Source organism: Hakea prostrata, chromosome 2 (assembly GCF_041222555.1).
Source record: "Hakea prostrata isolate BN-2017 chromosome 2, UWA_Hpros_2, whole genome shotgun sequence".
In the NCBI taxonomy this organism is placed as follows: domain Eukaryota; kingdom Viridiplantae; phylum Streptophyta; class Magnoliopsida; order Proteales; family Proteaceae; genus Hakea; species Hakea prostrata.
In genome coordinates, this window is record NC_142601.1 from 68,314,294 (window position 1) to 68,338,553 (window position 24,260).

At 37.3% G+C, this 24,260-nt stretch overlaps 2 protein-coding genes across 5 annotated transcripts; one reads left to right on the forward strand and one right to left on the reverse strand.

Annotated features, from left to right (window-relative positions):
• Window positions 1-2,923: 2,923 nt before the first annotated feature.
• LOC149025985 (transcription initiation factor TFIID subunit 13-like) lies at window positions 2,924-15,476 on the reverse strand. Of its 4 annotated transcripts, none has more exons than XM_089146203.1 (7): window positions 15,068-15,476; window positions 14,903-14,955; window positions 14,710-14,817; window positions 14,558-14,595; window positions 6,473-6,532; window positions 6,311-6,385; window positions 2,924-5,952 (listed from the first exon to the last, which is right to left on the reverse strand). In XM_089146203.1, exons 3-7 carry the CDS (start codon window positions 14,810-14,812, stop codon window positions 5,845-5,847), a joined length of 384 nt encoding a protein of 127 aa, XP_089002329.1. In that variant the 5' UTR covers window positions 14,813-14,817; window positions 14,903-14,955; window positions 15,068-15,476; the 3' UTR covers window positions 2,924-5,844. The 4 variants fall into 4 exon arrangements, with proteins under 4 accessions (XP_089002329.1, XP_089002330.1, XP_089002326.1 ...); XM_089146204.1 differs by having other exon boundaries at window positions 15,064-15,476; XM_089146200.1 differs by having other exon boundaries at window positions 14,710-14,825; window positions 15,068-15,475.
• Window positions 15,477-18,104: 2,628 nt separating this feature from the next.
• On the forward strand, window positions 18,105-24,173 carry LOC149025986 (uncharacterized). The gene is made up of 3 exons (XM_089146206.1): window positions 18,105-18,678; window positions 19,058-19,255; window positions 23,581-24,173. Exons 1-3 carry the CDS (start codon window positions 18,163-18,165, stop codon window positions 23,890-23,892), a joined length of 1,026 nt encoding a protein of 341 aa, XP_089002332.1. The 5' UTR covers window positions 18,105-18,162; the 3' UTR covers window positions 23,893-24,173.
• Window positions 24,174-24,260: the final 87 nt, after the last annotated feature.

Sequence of the window (24,260 nt, forward strand, 5' to 3'; positions counted from 1 at the left end):
GCCCAACAAATAACAAAATCTCAACCACATGGGATCTGCTGCATCAGTCCTCACCCTTCAATAGCCTTAGTCCAAGATCATACTTGGTATAAGATCTAGCCCTTCCTGACAACTTTGCCTATGTTGAGTCCTTCCGAACAACTTCGTCTATCCGAGGTCATACTTGGCTATGCTTGGTATAAGACCTAGACCATGTAAGCCCTCTTGACCATACCACCTCAACCAACTCTCTCAGAGCTTGTCATTTATTAGGCAAACTCCCAAGTCTTTCTTATATGCTTTCATTCCTTATTTTATCCTTCCTAATTTTTGCACCTCTATCTTAACATACTCATAAAAAGGGCGATGATCTAACCCCCAAAATCAAGGGTGAGTCTTCAGGATCAATTCAAGTGAACTCGCAGGAAATTTAGCATTTTTTAACCCTGCGGTTTAAGGGTTGGGCTGATTTGGGTGATTTTAAGGAATAGGTATGGCTTAGGGTATCAGGTTTAGTGAATTCCAGATCTGAACCTAGCTGTAATTTATAATTCAGAATTGAACTTCAAGTCAAGGGTTCAGGAGACTAGGTTCATTAAAAATTAAGGTTTCTAGGGAGTGGCTAGGGCTAGGGTTAAGGACGAAGGTAATGGAGGGGTAGGGGTTGATAAAACTAAGAGGAAGTTGGATTTAGGTAAAAGGTTTGAGAGATCTAAGTGAAAGAAGGCTAGAGTTTTTAGGGTTTTGGGGAGAAGCATAAATGTTGAATTTTTAGGGTTTTGGGTGAGGGAAATAGAGCTAAGGTTGGGGGTGGAAAGTGAGAAGAGGGGAAGGGATGTTGGAACCTAGAGGGGTTGGGATTTGGAAGGGTGGTTTGTGAGATCTACACTTTAGGGTTTGGATGAGGAAAGGGATAACCTAGGGTGTAGAAGATTGGGGAAAGCTACGCTGCCACAAGGTAGAAAAGAGGTGGGGGGGAAGGAAGAAAAAGGGCAGTAATGGAGAATTAGGTGGGTGAATAAGCAGGGAATGGAAGAAGCAGGGTGGGGTATGTGGGGTAAAGCTGCCGCAGGCTAGAGAAAAGAAGGATGAGGGCTGCAATGGGGCAGGGAGATGGGATTGGGAGAATAAGGGTTTGGGGGATGGGGAGGGGTTGCCGCAGGCTAGGGGGAAGGGTAAGAATGAGGGGGATATGAAAAGGGAGAGGAATAGAAGAAAAGGGGCAGGGGGTAAGGGATATGTACTTACTTGTAAGGGAGATGGGAGATGGAACTCGCAGAAAATAAGAGCACCAACAGCAGCCACTGGCTTCCTTCCTTAGGAAACCCACAACTCCACTATTTGACCTTCAGTCTTAAGCTTATCCAATAATCATGATCTGTCCTCTTTACAAGCTAGGGGCTATATTTATGACCTAACATAAAGGAATCATACTAGGACTCCACATTAGAATGTAAATCAATCTAGGACTCTTTATCTGACTTAGGACTCTCATTCTGTCAAGGACTCTAAATTAACTCATCCTCGTATGATAACACGAGTAGGGCTAGTCTCCTTATAGAACTTGAACTACAACTAAGGGCAACCCCCCCTCTTAACTGTGGCTTCTAACTTAGGACTCTTCCATAACTTGACCAAAACTAAACCAAATTCCAAAACAAAAGCAGAGTTGGAATCCTACTAACACACTAGACCCAACTAACCCTAATAGGACTCAACTAGAGCAGACCAAAATTACCAAAATGCCCTAATGCAAAATTTCCTGTAGGGCCATAGGGTGCTAGGCCGCTGCCCTAGGCCCTGTTTTGGCCCCCTGAAGTGTCCCTCGATCTGGTTCAAATCAGGCAAACCAGGGTGCACAAGCAGATTCTGGCAACAATTCTTCTACACAGCAAAAACCTTACCAATGTATTACTTCCTCGCGCTCAATGTTCTGCCCCATACATCATAGCTGGTCAGAGAGCAGTCCCACCCAAGCGGGCAGGGTGCCAGCCCCGGGCACCCATACACACTCAGAACACACCCCAGTCACCTCCGTTAGGACCCCAAAACGACCAAGGGGAAGAGCGAGGCACTCAACAGCAACGAAAGCGGCAAGTTCCATCGATTAGAACAACGGAAGACCTGTCGTCCAGTTCGTTCAGTTGATTGCGGCAGTGGTAGCGAGAAAGGGTAAGCCCAGTTTAAGTCGTACAAGCAGGAATTCAACACAAAGCCAACACCAGGTCTCCAGAGCTCTTTATGAGCGCCCTCCCTACGGCTGCTAATTCTACAGTGATTTGAAATGAAAATGTGACTCCTGAAGATGTCTTGCAAGCCTCCACATCATCCGCGTGTTGAAGTTTCTAGAAACCCCAAGCAACCACAAGAATAAAAAATCACTGCTTACATGCCCAAATACCCACTCAAAAAAGTTACCAAGGTTAGGAGTAAACTAAATAACCGAATATAGTTGTCAAGATGCACAAGACAACAATAGAGAAAATCGAAATCCACCTTATGAAAGAAATGCTCATTCACCAAAACATTTTCCTCTTTATAAATCAATCGTCTTAATATCATCTGGACAGGGATACACAGGCTCTAAATAATGTGAAGCAAATAATTGGTGAATAAGCATTTCTTTAAACAAGGACCCTTCTTGTCGACTTTCAAGATAATTGATCCTTAGTGCAGGATCATAGCTGTGATAGGAACTAGGTGGAATGCATTGGAGGGGCACATAGGTGACAAGGCAACCATCACCTAGGCACCCGAGGCAGTCTATGACCATAAGTTATATAACAATTATAATATTATATAATATTGCTCAATGGTAATATAGAAGCCATGTCAATGCAATACATAATTATAATAGTAAAGCCCCAATATCTTAAAACAAACATATAATAAACAAAGTAAAGCATAGAAACCCCCCCCCCCAACCCAAAAAAAAAAACTCTTATTAGTCATGACCTTACATGATTAAGTCTCTCATTAAATCATAATCAGGTACTTGATATTTTACCCATACTGCGGACCTTGGGCTATATTTTGGCTATATTAATGTAATTAGCCTTTTTATAAGATCATACTTGGGGTCTTAAGTTACAAAGTAAGACTGTTGTTAGGCGAATTTAATAGTCTAGGGAGAGTACTTCTTCGTTCAAGATTAGGATACTTAAAAGAGTCCTAGAACTATTATGCAGTTGCAGATTCTCGGGCCTCTTTCATTTATGGAGAGGACGAACCTTATGTGTAATGAATTAGTACCTTAAATTTCAGGTTGAGTAAGTTCCTGAATTGAAACAAGCATAGATCTCCATGGGTTCATTATTCTATGTTGGGCTGAAGAAGGCATATTTCTTTAAAATTAAATCTTTGATATTTGTTAATAGTCCAACAAGCCAGAAACTTACCAAAACAAAAGAGGGGGGGAGAGAGAGAGAGAGAAGAAGAAGAAGAAGAAGAGCACAGAGGAGAAGAACCAAAGATAAAAGAAAATGTGAAAGAATAATGGAGCCACTACAGGGATTCAGAACGATCCTATCATTGCCCAGTCCACAGCTTATAATAAACAGGAAACGTACTAAAGAGTCAAACTGTAACCACAGCAAATAAACCCATTTAACAATGACAACTAGACTTGGTGTAAACTAACTCCCATGACTTAACAAGGAGGGTTCTCCATAGATACATTCTAGACTCCAGCTTCAAAAAACAAAGATAAAGATAACCAGCGTCACCAAACATTTACAGATAACCATAAGTAGAAGCCAGTAGCAGTAACCATCACCACCCCGTCACAAAACAAAAATAAGCATATCAGCCAACAGAAGTAGCAAAAATCTTCATATCAAATAAATCCAGACTGCAGTGAACAAAATAGGCCAAAATACCAACATATCTTATCAGCATCAACAACACCATAAACCTTTCTCATGAAAATCAAACTACTAGTAATGAATAAGCTGCACAATTCTTTTCAGCTTCATATCAAATAAATCCAGACTGCAGTGAGCAAAGTAAGCTAAAATACGAACATACCTTATTAGCATCAGCAACACCATAAACCTTTCCCATGGAAGTCAACTACTAATATCAAAGAATCTGCACTATTCCCCCCCCCCCCCCTCTTCAACATTCCCCTTTTTTGGTGTATGGACCTCAGTTCTACCTACTAGGTCTCATTTGCATACAAGTAATCAAAGTGTCAAAACTCATTAAGTTGGGATGAGGCTGAGTTTGTTGTTGTTATCGTTGTTGTTATTGTTGTTGTTATCGTTGTTGTTATCGTTGTTGTTATTGTTGTTGATATTCTTGTTGTTGTCATCGTCATCATCATAATACCTATAAAAGCATAGCACATGTTTCTCAGAGCCATGACATAGAGAAGCATAGATTGTTGCAAACCACAGAATACAGCACAAGGTAGCTGCATACCTCTAATAATAGCAGACAGCAGTCGAGAACCAGAAAAATAACATAAGGCAGCAAAGAACCATAAAATAATGGCAAAAGGTTGCAAGGGAAAACATGTTGCAGCCAACCACAAGACCATCTCCATAAGAAAATAAGTTATTGATGACACAGCAGGGAATATCCTGGCCAGTAGTGGCCACTTCTTTGCAAGATTGAAATAGCCGACTACTTTTTTTTTTTTTTTTTTTTTTGGCAAATTAAAAAAAAAATCTATTGTTGTAAATAAAACTCTATTTTCTTGGCTAGCATCAGTAAGACTCTTTGGCATAATTTATATAGTGTGTATAACCTATTTATGAATAATCAATTATGGTAACGTGTTATGAGTCATAAACAATTATCGTTTGGTTACTACTAGACATAATGTATTATATAACAATAAATAGGTTCGGCAAGTAGTACAGTTAGGTGAATAACATATTACGTACCATCGGTTTGGTTTTGGGTTGGCTTCGGTTGCCTTGTAAACATATATATCACCTTTGATTACAGTTTTGGTTCACTTTTCTTGGTTTTGGCTAGTTTTAATACCCCTAAAATATTAGTAAAGTGGAGATGGGAGCATGGTGGAGGTTGGAAAGAGAGAGAAAAGCAAGGTTTTGCTCTAATTTTTTGTAACTATACCATTTTACCCCTACTTAAGTAGTAATTCTGGACATGTTCATTAATGTTACCCGCATAAACAAAAATTAACAGTGATAAATCATAAACAACCCTTGATCTATTTATGAATTTATGTTGAAATCAATTTATTTTAATGAGAAACAGAGATCAAAAATCATACCAAATACATTTGTTTATATTTCTAAGTCAAATAGTCATAAATTTAAACTGTACCAAAGAGAGTCCAAGTGGAGCAGTTAATATGTGCAGCCATTCCGTTTACTCCTAAACTATCTCTTTCTCTTCTAGGATTCATATAGCTGGCCCCATAATCATCTGTTTTATCAGCATAGTGTTATCTGCTTATTTGTTTGCATCATTTGTTCTTGTCATCATCATCAAGAACAACTCAGCTTTATCCCAAATAAATGAGTTGCTCTTGAGACCCCATATCCTGAACATTTGTCTCTTGCCAGTTTCATTTCCAGGTAACCACTCTCTTCCCACCTTCTAGCGTTGCTATATGTCCACAAGCAATAAAATGACATGCATGAAATAGCTGCATAAATATTATAACAACCTTTTGAGACATTACTTACAGAAATAACCACTAAAGGCCTCTGATAATTAGCAGTTGCAGTTCTAACTAAAACATGGGGGGAAATTTCTACAACAGACATAATCTAAAGATTAAAGGATATAGTACTATAATTTACAAAACAGTCGTACATTTCAGAGGCCCAAAACAAGTGCAGCAGCACCAGAAAAAAGAAGCAATTCAGATTTCGGAGTACACTCATTTCATTCTGCTGCCAGCTTCTCTTCATCTACTTCAAAAGCCTTCCTAGCTTGTTTTAGCTCTTCATTCATAGACAGAAGTTCCGTGGACCGATGGAGTTTTGGCAAATCCTGCAGCATCATATGGTTAGACTGTGTCAGCATATTGCAAATTATGAAAGACAAACTCTAATCGATCCAATAACCAAAGCATCAGCAAAAGCACCATAACAGTAAACATCTCTACATAAACTATTCCACAAGTTTCTAGCATGGGGAAACAAGCAAGGAAGAAACACTGGGCATTTGGGGCTTATAACCCTTGCAAGGCACTGCATCGTCAAGTAGAGTTCAAGAGAGCGAAGATCAACAAAACAATCTTCGAGAGACCAACAATAGAAGGGGGGAAGGGGGGAACTCAACTCCATCCACCAAAAGAAGAAAATTCTGTGTAGTGCAATTAGTAGAGAAACAAGGATTCTCTAGGTACCTTGCGGATCAGAAAAAGGAAATCCTCAGTCAAAAGCTTTCCCCTTTTTGTTGCAATATCTTGGGCCTTATGCACCTGCAACATTAGCATCAAAGATAAGCATGATTACAAGGACAAATCCAAATTAAAAGGCAACAAGAAGTAGAGATCAGCATTGTTTACCAGATCAGTGACATATTCTACAACGATGTCTTCTAGAAGTGAAACAGTCTCTGGAAGTGGCTGGAAAGGAGAACAAAAAGTTAACAGACAGGCATGAGAAGGTTTAGGGTCAGAACACCTTAGACTACAGCCATGTAAAAATAATGAACAAATAAATTGTTTACTTTTTTATTGTGGAGCCCAATGTTTGACTTTTCCTTATTTTCCTTTCCTTTTTTGTACCCTCATCCCACATCACATGGCTTCCACATGTTTAGCTAAGCCAACCCCCCCCCCTTTCTCCATCAAACAAACACACTCAAAATCTTAATATAGTAGAACATTGTTAAAAATTGAAAGTGCGGCAAAATACTCAATTGATTTGATATGTAAAAGAACATTCTCATTCAGAGCAATATTAGTAGCATGTGCACATAACAATCAATGTATGACTCTAACTTAACTAGATCAATATAAATCACGACTTCAGCAATCTTGGATTTGTTTGAAAGCTAGTTTTTGCTCTATTTAACACAAAACTCTCGCGAAAATAGATTATTTGACTAGTCAAATTTTATAGAGATGAACATATCTATATGGTACATTGCTAGGAGAGTATAGCAATCCCAGGGTTTTTATTTTTTAACATTTTCATTGGATTCTTTAGTATATATTTAGCATACAAATAGAACCATATAATTTATAATACATTTATTGTGCCAATAAAATAATTATTTAGAAAGAAAAGCCAATGAGCCTTGCTTCCATGCAGATGCCCTATGGCCACCCTATCACCGAAGCACTTAGGAAGACCCTTAAATGCCTTGGTTGCCTTGCCACCTTGATAACTATGCTTGCTACCAAAGTGTGACTCTCACTGCCACCAAAACCCCACTGATTCACCATAAATTCTTGCTTTACTCCATTTTATGGTGATATTCTTCCCACCACCAGCTCCCTCCTTTGCCTAAACATTACCGTTTGGCCTTACGCTGATTGTCTACATGTGATTTTGATGAGTTTTCATTTTATTTGTATATTCTAATTACTTGTTTTAGAAAGTTCTCTCTGTGGACTTTTTATGAGATCAGCAACAATGTCTGACAAATCGACTAGATCAACTAGAAGTGAAAGAGGAAATGGTGGTCCTTGCTAGCTGCATCAATATGGACGGAAGCAATTATCTGATGTGGCCTCTTTCCAGTTTGAAGTCTATCCTTATCGAGTGTTTTCCAGGTAGGAAACTGTGAAAGCTAATTTTGCTGATCTGCATCAGAGGAACCGAAGTTCAGAAAGCTCCCTGGTGATGTCATTCCTACTCAATACCATGGCATTGATCGCAAGAATGCGCTGTTAATAGATACTGCTGCCAAGATGACAGCCAAATATACATATACCTAGGTGACAAATGATGTTGAGGTTTATCACTTGAGGAAGAAAGTCCATGAGACTGAACAGGAAGAAATGTCTCTATCTCAGTGTTACTCAGAGTTGCGTATTGCTCTAACGATTCCAAAAACATCAAGAAGAGAGAATATATAGTTTCAGCTTTCTCAGTGGGTCCAGGTGTGGAGTTCAAGAATATACGAGCCCATGAATTCAGTCCTAAGTTTAAGATTTCTTGTTGTATTCTGCTGTCCGGAAGGGCTAAAATAGTCACCATCCTCCTTCCTGTGGTGTATTTTCTACCATGGATGTGATCTTTCATGAGTGAGATGCAGATCCAGCACTAAGACAGGGCTCTAGGTACTGGGCTCTAGGAGCTGCCCAGCACCTAGAAGCTATTATCAACTCTCAACCAGTTAGGGCTGTGGCCGAGCAGAATTTATAGTTGTACCAGTCAATTTATAGATTTTCACAGTCCTTTCTAACTTCGGTTTAAGAGTCCCATCCAAATCAAATCAAGGGCAGAATAGTCTTTACAGTTTTTTTTATCAGCCGTCGAACTCAGAAGGCCTCCATGTTTTGCTCTTAGAGGTCTTATCAATTGATATAAGAGTTCCAAGTTCAGCTCCAGATAAGAGTCTTAAATCCAGCAGGAATTCTTCTGAGCAAGGAAAAAACTTCGGCCGAAACAGGAATTTCGACCTTGAAAAATGCCAAAATTTCAAAGTTTCGACCGAAATTTCGGTTGAAATTAGTGATTTTTTTTTTTTAATTTGAACTTCAACTTCAAGCCCCATATGGACTCAAAATTATTTGGATTCTTGCATACTACCTATTTCAAGCATAATAAATACTATGGAACTACTAATTTACCAAAAAAATCATTGAAAATGTAACATTCAAGTATATATTATAGGGTAAATATCACTTACCTCCCCTCTTAGCTGGACAAATAGCACTTACACCCCTCTCTTAGTTGGATAATATCACTTACCTCCCCTCTTACCTAGCAAATATATCAAACACCCTCCCTCTATTAACTTTCTCGATTAAATTTAACTTTTACCGTTAAATATTTTTCTAAAACCCCAAACTACCCTTGGCTAAAAAAATAATAAATAAATTTTTTTTTTTAAAAACCCTAAATTACTGTAATCACCCTAACAGTTAAACTACTAAATTACCCTCAATCAAAATAAGTGTTAAAAACCAAAACACCATAGTTAAAACCCAAAATATCTTTAATTATTAAAAGCCCAACATACCCTTTTTTTTTCACAAAAAAGGCGTACTACTAGCAAGTAAAATTAAAAATGCCATAAAAAAAAGGGTATGTTGATAAAATTAAACACGTACTACTATCAAACAATTAAAAAAAAAACCCAAAATAGTAGAGTACGAGTTTAACTTTATCAACCTACCCTTTTTTTTAATTGCATTTTTAATTTTACTTGATAGTAGTACATATTTTTTTAATTGTTTGATAACTTTTTTAAAAAAAGAAAAGGGTATGTTGGGCTTTTAATAATTAAAGATATTTTGGGTTTTAACTATGATGTTTTGGTTTTTAACACTTATTTTGATTGAGGGTAATTTAGTAGTTTAACTGTTAGGGTGATTATAGTAATTTAGGGTTTAAAATAAAATTTTATTTTTTAGCCAAGGGTAGTTTGGGGTTTTAGAAAAATATTTAACGGTAAAAGTTAAATTTAATCGAGAAAGTTAACAGAGGGGAGGTGTTTGATATATTTGCTAAGTAAGAGGGGAGGTAAGTGATATTATCCAATTAAGAGGGGGTGTGAGTGCTATTTGTCCAACTAAAAGGGGAGGTAAGTGATATTTACCCTATATTATATATAAAAAGAAGCGAGAATGTTACCAATTACAAATCTACTCTATTCCATATCTCCCTCTTCCGTCTGCACCCCATACAAATGACAATACAAGTCTACTCTCACATACATTAATTTGAAGCTCATACATCTACTATACATATATAATTTTAGCAATATACATAATTTGCAAAATAATTTTTAATAACAGAAAATTTAAAAAATAGTAGGAAGAACCAAAAATTAATTTTGACACTACAAATTCATAGATCAACACTCTAAAGTAAACATACTTAAATTTGGAAGCAATCCAAGAAGATTTAAGGCACAAACAAAACAAAAATAAAAAAATGCGGAAGTTGGTTACTCACCTTGCAAGATTTGAGAAAATCAACAAATGGAGGACCAAATCTAATGTTTGAATGAAATGGAGTTCTAGAAATTAAGTGAAAAAAGGGATGAAAGCAAGAAAAATTTAAAAAATTAAAAAAAGTCGAAATATGTCAAAATCTCAGTGGGAATATGGGTAGAAATGGCGGAATGTCGAAATTATGTTGAAAATATGCATTTTTATAACATGGGAAGTATCATTTCGGGTCAATACCAAATTTTGTATATTTTCGGTCAATACGAAACATTTCGTGTCATGTCCTTGTATTTCGTTTCGGTCTTGAAAAACGCAAACATTTCAACCGAAATTATAATCGAATTTTCTTCTACGATTCTGTGGAGGGATCACATTGTAAAACCGGCTAGCCATTTAAGTATAATCCCCCCCCCCAAAAAAAAAAAAAATCATGGGGTGGATAAAACTTACTTATTCCCTAATTATATTATCAGCTTTGCTGCTTCTCTTTAGGAATTTGTGCAGTCTGAGTCTAACATTAGATTGGTTCCTCTAGAATCATGGTTCTGTCCGGCCGCTAAACCTGTGCTACATGTGCTTCCCATCGTTGAGATTGCACCACTTGCCTTTAATGAACATTGATTATTGATCTTGAGCATATGCTCAATGAATCTATTTAAGTGAAATGAACCCTACATAAACCCTATATAAGAAGTAAGAACCAAACCAGAACCCAACCGACTCCTTCGGCTTTACAGGATTGTAACTCAAACCCAAAAATAGCATGTACAAAACCAATGGGTTAAAGGTGGAAGGAGATCTGCAACTTCCGGTCCCCGAACCCCTCTTTCTTCTTGGGGGAACATCTGTACCTTCTTCAAGAGGAGAAACAAAATGATCAAACAAGTCTACTCTGAGTTTTATAAGGTAATACAAAATATTCCACTGTTTTAAGAAACTCCCAAACAAAGACAAGATGAAGAGGGTCAACCATGGTTAATTGAGGTCAGAGTTTTTCAATCAAGGACAATGGGAGCTGGGATTTGAGCACTGCAAATTAAGGAATTAGAAGCCATCAAAAGTCATTTTCTTAATCAAACCTACCTCAACCCATCTTCTGCAACTATCTTGAGAGATTAAATTTCTCCTGGCTCCAATTAGGGATCATTGTTTTACCCTAATTTTTAGTTCCAATTTCAATGTTTTTCCTCCCATCTTTAAGAACTGCATCCCTCATGGAAAATTATCTTCCTCACTCATTAATGGTCCCTGATTTTGCATTAAAGTTAGGAGAAAATAAGATGAAGAGATTTTTTCTTGGTTAAAAGATGAAGGTATTAGGGTTAGGAGAAAAGAAGAAGATGAAGGGAGGACAAGCAGTCATCGAATCCTGATTCCCTTCTCGGTTCACAATCATGATCTGGTCAAACAAATGGGTTCAACTTTGGTTAAGTGGAGAATTCCCCATGCGTTTGAATGACTCAGATTTAAAGCTTGCCACCTGGTGCAACCCCAGCGATGGGAAGCACAAGCAGCACGGGTTTAGAAGCTGTACAGAATCACCACCCATTCCTTGGTGAATAATATCCAAGAGACCTGGGAACCTCTATGAGTCATATCCAAGGTGATTTTCTAGGTTCCATAGATCCACCTACACTCCAGAGGGCTTAGTTTAAGAATAAGAGAGAGGAAACTCAAGTAAATACCAGGGAATAAGGTTTGATCCTATTCACGGGGATTCCGTAAATATCCCATTCCAAAAATAGAAAGTTCAAAACAATTGGGATTTTTTTGGAGATTGGATGCAGTTACTAATTCATGATCTGGCATCTATAGAATGAAAACTTCATTCTCAGTTCTACGAGAATTTTTATGAAAGCGTTTCATTTGCTTCTCTTCCATGGAAGTTTCATTTTCCCATAATGTATCCTAATTTTTGGTCTAATTCTTCTTCTGGTGATCGATTCAACCTCTAATCAAAAAGATATACCTTGGTTATATTTCATCTCTTCAACAAGTTTAGTAATGAACAATAGGGCCAAACCAACATCAACATTTGAAGACAAGGCTTTGAAGCTGAGCTTGAAAGCAAGCACAGCCCATCGATCCCATATTTGTTAATAAAATGCATGATCGTTACTCAACAAATATGAGGACGATTTCCTAATTTCAGATATTCAAAGTCTATTCCACATCAAGGGATTTCATCTCTCCTCATGATCACATTGGTACCTTGATCCCTTGATGACAAGAGATCAACTTCAGGATACCATAGCTGGTAGGAATCTAGTTACTCAACATCATAGCAAGAAACAAGCTGTGTTCGCCAAATCACAACCAGAATATTATTAGGAGATTTGGTGTAGCCCACTTGCAATTTTGCAACTTCGGAAGACTAACTACTTATTAGATTGAAAATTTTAGTTTCTATTTTAGTATTCATGCATGTGGCTGAATAAAGCATGGCACTTTCTACTTCTCCAGGATTCTACTTTCAGTCAGGAAGTTTCGATGTTGTTATTGCTGAGAACATTGTCTGAAAAACTCGGTAAAGTACTAGTTTTAGTTGAGCAACTTCAGGTAAGGAAGTTTTTATGTAGTTATTGTTGAGAGCACTGGCTAAATAAGGCAGTAAAGTCTAGTTTCTATTTGTGTAGTTGGGAGTTTCTATTATTTGTTGAGCATGTAGGGGCAGGCCTTGGCAAAATGGTCGGTCGACAACTAGTTGTAGGACAATCAGTTGTAACCTAGGGTCAAGGCATTGAAACAGCCTCTCATCAAAAATTGTTGGGGTAAGGTTGCATAGGGAAACTGCCCCCTGCCACCACCCCCAGGGGCTCTACTTGTGCGAAAGCCTTCAGCACCATGTTCACCTTTTTTTGTTTTCTATTGAGCAAGTCTTTGATCTATAAATATGTATTTGGTTGCTCGCAGCCCAAAATAACGATGAAGTTGACGAGAAGCTCTGCTTTGCTGCTACTATTCTCTAGCATGGTTATCAAAGCGTCCGCCTAGGCGGCAAAGCAGTTTTTAAACCGCTTAACTAACGGGGCTGATTTCTAGCCGCTTTTTTGCTTAGGCACTACCGGTTTGCCACTTTTTGCGCCATATTGCCACCTAGATACTAAAGCAACCGCTTTTTCACATTTTTTTTATTTTTGCATATTATTTTTTATTTTTTTTTTTAAATCATAATTTATTCTACAATGCCGTATATAAATTTAAATATGTGAGCCATTTCGGAATCGAGACCCAATTTGCAAATGAACTCCGAGGCCCAAAGTGCCTGTCGGCAACAGAATGTGAAGCATGAGCCATATTCAACGATTACCGATATAGTACATACTACTTTTCTTTCATTTTCATTTTTCACATTGATTACTGATATAGTACATACTACATAATTATTGTTATGAATCTTATGGTGCTTGATGAGATGAAGTTATGTTTTTATTCTTTTTTTGGATCATGTTTCATAATTGTGATTCTTGAATTTTTATTTTTATTTTTTTTTTTAATGAATGTGATTGTTGAATGTGTGTTTAGTACTTTAGTTTATTATAAAAAGCATTTGTATTAAAAAATAGTTATATTAAAAATATTTACTAAACCGTTTTTGTCACTTTATTGCCGCCTAAACGCCGTTTAGTCGCCTAACCGCCAAGACGGAACCTTAGTCGCCTTGCCGCTTTAATAACCATGTTCTCTAGTCTCTTACAATGATGATAAGAAGGCCTGGGGCCTTGCTGTGATAACCAAACACCTAAGGTCTAGGGAACCTTGCTGTTGACTGCTAAATCCAGAGGCAGAAGAAGCCTTGCTGTTCAGATCTAAATCTATCTACCCTTCTCTTTCTTTATATTCAAAATCTGTTCTTACTGTTCCTAAGTTGCTGCTGCTGTTGAAGACCATCAAACTGCTTGCATCTTCACAAAGTTACTGTACTAGGCTGCTGCTGATATCAATTCCATCCTTAAACCAGCATAATATTATCATCTATAGAACACCATTCTCTCCAAATTTGAGCTAATTCTACTTAGTATTTTTTGCAATACACCTTAAAACTTCTAAATATGTCTTCGCTCTGGTTTTTCTGATTTGCAGGTTAAAAGGGGCTTACCTACTTAAAGTCTTAGCATCACATTACTACCACTTTTCTTCTGCTACCTCCTACATATTAAAACTTATTCCAGTCTATGGTAGATAAACTTTCAGATTGCACTCCTCTTCCAGATCTCTCTAGTGGTTGGTTTATATGCTTTGAGTTTCATCTAGCAGTTTCTGATCTTGTTCTCACTAAAGACAACTACAATGCTGAACCTTGTCTGGGTGACATGTAAGATTACTACTTCCAAAAGAACTTCATGGAGTCGTTTAAGAACCACAAGAGATAAAAAGAGACTAAATCATCACTACTTTTCACTTGAATACTAAACATTCAAACCAAACCAACTGGTGAACTTGGGACGCTCAATTAACCATATGTATAAGTACGTCAACAAGATAAATTGAGACGGTAAAATTAAAGAATATAGTTCTTACATTGGGATCATCTCCAAATCCATACATCATGTGCTGCACTGTAACAACATCAGCAAATGAAGCAAATGTTAGTAACTTGACGGGAAGCGGGAAGAGGTTAAGGGGAAAAGAAAAAGTGTAAAGTTAAAACAAGTAACGAAGTTCTAAATTACAATCTTTCTGGAAGACTCCTCGTTTACGCTTGAAAGACACATCAGAATTCACTGACAAATTGGCCTTCGACTTGGAAGTCGATCCACTAGAAGAATTATGCATCTCAACTGTTGAACTACCAAAAATTTAACTGCATCAAGATTCGAGAATCACCAATACTAATGAATCAAAGCACACACAAGATATGCATACCTGATACTATACAAGCGAACCGGTGAAAATTTGACCTGAACACCGAACTTGGACTACATAAACCACAAGCCTCTGTATCAGACTAAGGAATCCTCACTAAGTATGAGCAAAATTAATGGCGAAAGAACTTAACGTAATTGACGAGAACATCGAATACTGACTTACGTAAACCTAAAAGCTCCAAATCCAGTTCTCAATCGAATTCCAAGACTGACTTGAGTTTGTTTTGGTGCTAATTTCAAACAAATACTGAGGAACTACGGGAGAAGACAAGCTGCAGATTCCTGGAAACTTTCGTCGGTGATAATCCCTCGCCGTCTTAGAGAAGCAAAGCAGCAGCGTTTGACTCACTTCGAATCTCTTCTACAGTTCTACTACTCTCGCGCTCTCGGATTCTCGAAATCTCTGGCGGCGTCAGTCTTCCGTGTTCTGCCTGAGTTCTTATTCTACCGGATCGCGTGTGGCTTGCGTGGGGACCACATCAGGGTCTCTCTGTCACGGACTCTCGGGTGTCAATGTTGTATAAATCCCCAAACCGGATTGTTGTACAATGTATTGCTTGTTTGCCGAATTTGAAGTGAATGTTGTAAACCCGGTGTCAATGTTATAAGAAAAATGGATTAGCTCCAATCTAGGGTTGCTCGAATGGTATGATATATATCTCTTTCTTTTGGTAAACAAAATTGTGGATTTGATTTTAGGGAGATATATGATATCTCCATCTTCTATATAAAAATATATTTTTTTAAAATAAAATATAAAAAATTTAACACACAATTACATTTTTTCATAAAATTCTTATCTTTATTTTCTTAACCCCCTACATTTTATATATTTACTTTTTCCCATTCCTTTTTACCTAGCAAATAAATGATAGCTTAGATAATGGAAACAAAAACCATATGGGGGAGTGGTGAGGTCCATCCTTCTCAATGGAGAGGTCATGGGGTTCGATCCTTATAGATGACAAAGCTCCCTATAAGAATGTAATCGGCTCCCTATAAGAATGTAACCTCAAAAAAAAAAAAGGTGATGGCGGAAGTAACTAGCAATGACCCGAATTGTCACGAACCTGAAAAAAAAATAAATGATGGGGGAGTAACTAGCAATAACCTTCTAGTATTGTCACATACATGAAAAATAAATATATGTTATGGCTCTAGTTTGATGTTATGTGACACTATTATTATATCGTTCTTTTTTATGCAAGTTGATTATTATTTATTTTGTATGTCCTATTAATCAAATTTTAATATACGAAAAATAAATCTATGCTACCACTCTAGTTTAATGTCATGTGACAATATTATTATCCTTTTTATACAAATTGATTATTATTTATTTTCTATATGTCCTATAGATAAAATTACAGTAATATATTAAAAAATACATGTAGATGAATGACGATAACATTAAAGTTTAGTCTTTTAGTAGCGGCCACCTTAAGTGGGATTGGAACTCTAGTCTCTCCCTTTATGTTAAAAAAATTATTGACGACCAATTTTTTGGGTTTATTTAGCATATATGATTGTAGTAGCGGCCACCTTAAGTGGGATTGGAACTCTAGTCTCTCCCTTTATGTTAAAAAAATTATTGACGACCAATTTTTTGGGTTTATTTAGCATATATGATTGATTATGATCACGGTCCACAGATCCCTTGCGTATGTTTACGACATGTGATGAATGACGAAACATAAGTCGTTTTATATGAAAAACATAAATAACACCCAGTTCTAGTGGATTCAAAGATTCCTTTATCTTTCTCTTCCTCTCCTCTCCTCTCTCTGCTAAGAAGATTGTTGACGAGGCAAAACAATTTTTTGGGTTTATTTAGCATATATGATTGTGATATGATCACGGTCCGACATGTTGCCTCGTGTCGCCGTGTCGGTGCCTGGTGACACTGACCGACAAGGCGACATGTCGCCCGAGTTTTTGATATGAAAAAACATAAAATAAACACCCAGATTCTAGTGTATTCAAAGATTCCTTTATCTTTCTCTTCTCTCCTCTCCTCTCCTCTCGTCTGCTAAGATAGATTTGCAGAGAAGTGCAAAACAAGTTTCAAATGGATGACGAGCTTCCCTTCGCACCTCGAATGGATAACAAGCGAAAGTATGAAGATCAAACGACTCCACCACCTTCATCGGCTCCTCGTCGGCAGTGTCGCCCTACTAGATTTTCTAGTCCCATTGCTTCTCCATCTCCATATTCTACTCACTCCCATCCTCCTTCCCATAACAATGTACCTCCACCGCTCGATGAGATCCAAGTCCAACTTGCCATTCCTAACATTGCGTCACCGTTGTTTCTCTCTCTTCTTTGCTATCATTCCTTGCCTCCTTAAAGACAACGCCAAACGGCCCAAACCCTGTTTCGGCTGTCTTGCCATAGCATTCATTATCATTTTCTCTCTTAGTTTCATTCACAATGGAAGCATATATTCTACTCTTGCTTTGTGAGGAGACTGCAAAGAGGATGGCAAAGTGAGTTGCCAAGCAACGTGGACAAGAAATCGTTGCTCATCTATTTAGCAATGCAAAAGCCAAGCATCGACACAGGCGAAAAGTCGAGTCATTGGCAATATATCGCCGATAAAAGGAAAAGATCGTATTGTTGGGGGGTTTCATGTTGCTCCCTAGTGACACCACGATAAATCGTGGACACACGATACACTAGATATGATAGGTAAATTGGCGTTTAGTGCTTTGATGTTTAACCTTTTTTTTTTAAGGGTAAAGTTCTTCAACTTAGGAGGAAAATGAAACCTTAAAATGGATAGACCTACAACTCTACATTTGATTTGAAAAGCCATATTTTTTAGGTTTCACTCATGTTTTCCTCTCTCCCCGATTCCATGGTCTTAAATACTACAAAATAGATGTATATCTCCTTAAATATGTGAATGGTCATATTTTTTTCTTATACACCAATTATTATTATTATTATTATTTTCTTTTGCAATAAATGAAACTAACCTCTTACACTGTAGGAAAAGAGAAAAGAATTTTTTTTTTTTTTTTTTGGTAAAGAAAGAAACCTTATATCCAAGAAAACGTTGGTAGAACCGTAGAAGGACTCAAAGCTCACAGACTTGGTATCCGAACGGACAAAATAGACCGGCATTTTGGACAAAAGTGGGGCAGGGTGAGACAAAAGGCGGGAGCTGAAAAATCGAAAGGCTCCAATGTAGAATCAAATAAGTTCGAAAAAAGGCAACGTGCCAACGACGGAGGACGGAAGAACAAAAGAAGTCTCATGAGAGATTCAGGGATGATCGATGGGAGAGAACAAGTGTTAGTGGACGACGACGATAGCACGTTCTTGTATCTGTTGGAAGCAGCAGAGGCAGATGCTCTGTCACGCAAGCGTAAACGGACCAATGGACGAGTCTCACAAGCCTCAGCATCCCAGAAGAAAGAAGAAGAAGGAGCTTACGTTGCCGCTCTTAAAGGCAGCAAGAGCATCCAATGGCAGCAGCAACAGTCCTACAATTCCACTCCTCTTCGTAGCAGGTCACAAGGGACTGCAAATGCTGGGTACTCGGTCATTGATGGTGGAGCTGCCGGTAGCGGTGGTTCATGCTTCAAATGTGGCAAATTGGGTCACTGGGCTCGCGATTGTGATGCCCTAGGTGGAGGCGCGGAGCGTGAGAATATCGATCCTTCTGTGGTGGAGAAGCCGTGCCCGTGTGGATCTGGCACTTGTCTGGTTCTCACTGCCAACACCGACAAAAATCGTGGTCGCAAGTTTTACAGATGTCCCATACGCCAGGTTTTGAAGTTCTTCATCCCCCTTTTCCCATTTTAATTATAACCCATTCAGTGTACTCAAACTATATATTGATGGTTTTGTTAGATTTCTCCTTCCATAAATGGAGACGGAGCCATTAAATGTGCTTAAGTTCTCTGTTATTTTGAAAATTGTTTCGGATAAGTTAATCGACTAGCATCTGTTACCACAATGATCTGAAAATTGTTCCGTCGATTAAGGGCTTGTAAAGGACGGGTTGTTTGTGCTTAATTCTTCATTATATTTCTTTAATATGAATATTGTAATCCATAGGTTTGCTTTTCTTGTTACTTTACCCTTTAATCTATTTATATCGTGTCCTGGTTAATCTTTGTCCTTTACTGATTAACTGATGGTTCAGGAAAATGGAGGTTGTGGTTTCTTTGAGTGGTGTGATAATTCCTCAGGAACTGCGTTTTCTGGTGGAGCCCAAAGTCGACCAACAAATTCTTCATATCCTGATCTTCAGTGTCCATGCGGTGCAGGTTCTTGTGTAATTTTGACCGCGAAAACAGAAAAAAATATGGGCCAGCAGTTCTACCGTTGTCCTGCTAATCAGGTATGTTGCACGAGTGATTTATATTTTTAACAAAATAGGCCCAAATGATAATTCTTTTATCCGTTCTCATTATAAGGGAGGGTGTAACCGTGTAATTGTGAATCTGTGATTCTATACCATTGTTCCATGTTGCCAACACAGCACTTGCTCCCTGGTCTTAAACCAGATCAACATGATTTGAAAACAACACAATAAAGGGAAACCATATTGTCTAAGATTCCATAACAAATGGCAAAATGTCTAGACTCATTGTTGGCCCCAGCTATAGTTGATAATTCTACAATTTATTGTAGTCATGCTTATAAGTCCTCCAGTCAGTGTTTTCATGGCCTGTTATACCTGGCAGTTGGATTGCCAGGCTTAGATAGTTTATCATGCAAATGGTTGGGATTTCTGTAAAACTATTCAACTCGTAGAAGTTTTGTCTGCTCCAAACAGTTTAATCAATTCACTGTACAAACTGGCTGCTTGAAGCACAAGCACGTGAGCAGGTACAGATAACAAGTATATAGTTAGTTATAATTTAAATAAACAGTTACATGCATGCAATTTTTATTTCAAGACGAAAAAGACAAAATACCGGCACTTTATCTGCCACCTAATGCAGTTGCCATAGTCAAGGATTACTTGTAATCTGTTATTTTATCTTATTTTATTGGGTGGATCTCAAAGAAGATAAGTTATTTCCCCCCATTTGGTTTAGTTTCCTTGTTAAGTTAGTCTCCAAAATAACAGATAATCAGTAAAGGACAAAGCTACCATTTTTGCAAGAATTTTATCTTTTCTGTAGAATCAAATGGAACCAAGGATGCTTGTTTGCAAGATAATTGTTGTTGTGAGAGTGAAACCAGGGTTGTCTGGTGGTCCCTTCTTCCCTTCCCGTGTGCTTTCTTTCAATTCTTCTTAAATACACCATTAAGATCCTGTTTATTTACTGGATTATCACTCTCCTTTTCAAATTTCTGTCAGATTTTTATTTCTATTTTAATCTTTTGAGTTGTTAAACACTTGGGTGGACCATAAGCAATCCTAAGTAGAGTTTCTGGACCCCTGATTTTAGCACCACCAGTAGGTTTGCAACTGTGTTTTTGTTTTGGCTTCATTATATCCATGTCTGACCCACAGAAAAGAAACATATTCAAGTAAATTCTTTTTCGTCTATTATTTTTACCTAGAAACTCTCATTTTATGTGGTTTCTGCCTGGAAGTTATATGAGTGTTTGTTTGTGGTAGTTTATCTCATATCTCGAGTGTGAACTGAGTCATCAGGCACCATGGTCTGTCTTTTTGGTGTCACCTTGATTTTGGACCCTTTCCAATGCAGTATATATGATATGGTTTTGACCTTTTAATATAGATGAAACAAGATCTATGTAGCCAACCTATTTGGTTCAATTGAGTGGAGTTTATGTTGAATTTGTGTAACTGATTGGACTTGATCAGAGCCCTGGGATCGACAGAATGACCTCAGACCATTAACTACCAGGTTTTAAAATTCTGATATTTGGTCTAGGTTTATAGAAGGATTATTGGGTGTCTAGAAGCCTAGAAGGTTTAGTTCCAGAAATGCAATAGTATACCAGAATGCAGTGAATAAATGCTAACCAGAGTTCAGGAATATTAATAAAAGTGGATCCACAACTTCAATGGAACTAATATTCTGATATTATGTTGATAATATAACAAGGAAAAACTCTCAAAAGATAGAGCTGATCCAATGGGTGGATCTTAAGAAAATTGGCATTACAACAGAATTGGCAACTCTAGATACTAAAAACTAGGAACTCAAGTTACTCACAAAGTACTAAAACTGGCCATTGGGGGTCCCACCTGCAGTATTGGAATCTCACCAATAGGGTAGTTGAGCCACAAACAGAATCAAATTTTGCATATCATCAACAGCAAAGGTCATCTCTTCATTATATGGAGTTCTGTGGTTCTTATACCAATTGATGGAAACTAAAAGTATAATTACAATGGGAAAGGAACATTTACTTGAATTAAGAAAAACAGAAATAGGAAAAACTATACGTATTAAGTAAAGATGTCCTCTATAACTAGACCTCTATCTTAACTAGGTAGGTTAAGTGTTCCACACAGGGTTTAAGGTATCAACCGACACCATATGATACAGGCAGTTACTCATCATTTTTTAAGAAAATTGTACGTCTCAATTGGTATCTCATTGTATCGGCGGATACGCAATGATAGAGACCATCATGTATAGTATGGTACTTATTATATGCACACAAAGGCCCTCTGATTGTATTGACGCATATCAGTATGTGGTAGCTAATGTGGCTCAAAACATATTTGATATGGTTGATACCAACTGTTAGATGTTTTTATGGCCATTAATGGCCATGTGACTATTAGACTATGAATTTGTTTAAGATATCACAGATTGAGACAGATTTAATGTTGTTGTTTCCTGTAAATCAGTACATTTATTTGCTTGGATGTGTACTCAAATCATTGAAAATCTTGTCTTAATATTTATCCATTTTATTCTTTATGCATTATAAATGTTATTTATTACATATTTATATTATTTTTCGCTGCAAGAAGTGTATTCCATGCGTGTGTGCACCAGTGAATAGACTAGATATGGTAAATCTCTTAGAATCATCCTGCCGATACAAAACCAGATACTAATTCTTAAAATCCAATGTATGTGAAGTGGTTTTGCATCCCAATTTGTGCAAGTCTGTCAATAATTAGTCTATGCTTGAGTTTTGTGGTATAACTTAATCATTTTCTTTCGATAAGCAACTGATTTTTTTAATTTAACTACATGATAGCTGGTGCTACTTCACATATTTTCCTTTTTTATTTTACGATAGGAAGCATGACTGTTGGGATGCTTTTTGGTTCCTTGTTTATATTCTGAAATGCATATGCTTGTGTTGGTGCAGAACACAACTGTGTCAAACTGCTTTCTGCTTGTGCAAGTGTTGATAGGATTTATGAAGCCCTATTAATAACTAAGCTTCCTTGATGAAGCTTGCTGGCTCAACTTTTTGTTGGTTTCATGCTATTCCTTGATTGTGATTCATGTCCCCCTTGTAGAGAATAATGAAGCATGCTATACTTTCCTGTATGGTTTTCCACATTAACCTAACCTTCTGTTATTTAGAGTCTCCATTTTGAATTTTGTGCTGTTGAAAATCAGAGGTCACTTGGGCACTCATATTTGGACTCTTCCATATACCAACACAATAGAGTACTCTTAGTTTAAATGTGTATGGCTATTTCAGTAAAACATGTTGACAGTTAATGATAAAAGTCTTGAATCCTATCTTTTATGCTACCATGCATGGGTTGCTTCCTTTTGCCAGCATCAAACATTAGTATTGTATAAAATAGATTTCTTTTAGTGTTCTTTTTTTCCACTAGTTATTATTTTTCTGTCTTTCTATGTTCTCTTCCTATCAAAGCTCAATCCTTTCTTCCTTATGATGTAAAACAGAAAACAATAACCTTAACCTCATCCCAAACAAATGGGGCTGGCAAAATGGATCCAATAGAAGCTATGACAACACTAGAAAAAGTGAAGTACAAAAAGAAAATAAGAGAAGGAATAGGTCAAAGGATTAGTCATAGTGGCATCCTAGGAACATCCCCTAGAAGGGTCGGTAACACACATTGTTGTCCTCCAAACAGCTCTATTTGTGGTCATACTAGGATTGAGACCTACCATATGCATATCATTTCTTGATGTCAAGCTATGATGTAAAATAGATGACTATTCAAATTCTTTTTCTGTTTTACTTTGATTGTTTAAGTTTACTTCATTTTGGTTTTAATGTTTCAATTTATTCTTACCTTGATGGGTGACCTAAGGTTGAACCTTTAAGCTCATGGTTATTGGCTACCATACTAAATGACTGAACTTCTACCCAAAAAAAATACTAAATGACTGAACAGAGGACTGATAGACGTTAGGAAATGTCATGAATTTGACCCCAAATATTTGAGTTAGGTCATATTTTTCTGTTTGGATGTAGCACTATCAGACTTTAAAGGTCACTTCAAGCTTATCTCCTCTCTGATGTGTCAAACTGATATCAAAGACACTTTTCATATGATGGAAGCTTTTGGGAACATGTAGTGTTCTTTATTTGCTAGAGAAAAACAGACCTTTGTATCTAAGTGATTAAACAAACTCTATACTTTTCTGCTTATCTTAATTTTATTCTTTGTTGAATATGTGGTCTATAATTGTCATTACTGGTTAATGGGATATAATTTCAAGTTCCTTAGCTTTTTGTTTATGTGTGATTATACAGCAGCTTGTGGATTTACATAATTTCTTCACCATGTAGGGAAGTTCTTGTGGTTTCTTCAAGTGGTGCAGTGAACAAACTTCAGCAGTGGGGATCTCAATGAATGCATCACAGGCCTACAGCTTCAATGATGCAAATAGCAAAAACCATAATGGGCGAAGTACTTCAACCTGTTTCAAATGCGGACAGGATGGCCACTGGGCTAGGGACTGCTCCAACCCTTCATCTGATTTCTCAGCTGGAGCAGGAGGGAGGTCTGCTTCATCAGGCACTTGTTATAAGTGCAACATGCCAGGGCATTGGGCCAAAGACTGTACTGGTCAAGAAACAAAAGTTCGTCGTATCCGGTAGAACTTCTGATTTTATTGAAGTTTTGATGTAAAAAGGAAGCTTTCAGTTCTGGTCACTGCATTTCCATTCATGTACATTGGTGTTACACATGGTAGCAATTTGCATAGCATAATAACTTTTGCAACAGATGATATTTCTTTGAAGCAGTGATCAACTTAAAAGCTTTCTATGTGTTGAAATTTCACAAACAAATCATCACATCCAATATATGGGATATAAGATTTTGCTGTTCAGGCTTTTAGTAATGCTTCCTTATGCTACTTGGTCACATCCTGTCACAAGGTTTCTCGGCAGAGTTGATCTCACAGCAACCTTTGCTATCTTCAATAACAACCCTAGTGATTATGCAGAAAAGTAGTTGAAAGTTT

Coding starts and splice junctions, on each gene's coding strand:
- LOC149025985 (XM_089146203.1), bottom strand. CDS start 14,812: ATGCATAATTCTTCTAGTGGATCGACTTCCAAGTCGAAGGCCAATTTG. Junction 6,533..14,557: donor GATTTGGAGATGATCCCAAT/GTAAGAACTATA, acceptor TCTCCTTTCCAG/CCACTTCCAGAGACTGTTTC. Junction 5,953..6,310: donor TCCTTTTTCTGATCCGCAAG/GTACCTAGAGAA, acceptor ATGATGCTGCAG/GATTTGCCAAAACTCCATCG.
- LOC149025986 (XM_089146206.1), top strand. CDS start 18,163: ATGAGAGATTCAGGGATGATCGATGGGAGAGAACAAGTGTTAGTGGAC. Junction 18,679..19,057: donor ACAGATGTCCCATACGCCAG/GTTTTGAAGTTC, acceptor CTGATGGTTCAG/GAAAATGGAGGTTGTGGTTT. Junction 19,256..23,580: donor ACCGTTGTCCTGCTAATCAG/GTATGTTGCACG, acceptor TTCACCATGTAG/GGAAGTTCTTGTGGTTTCTT.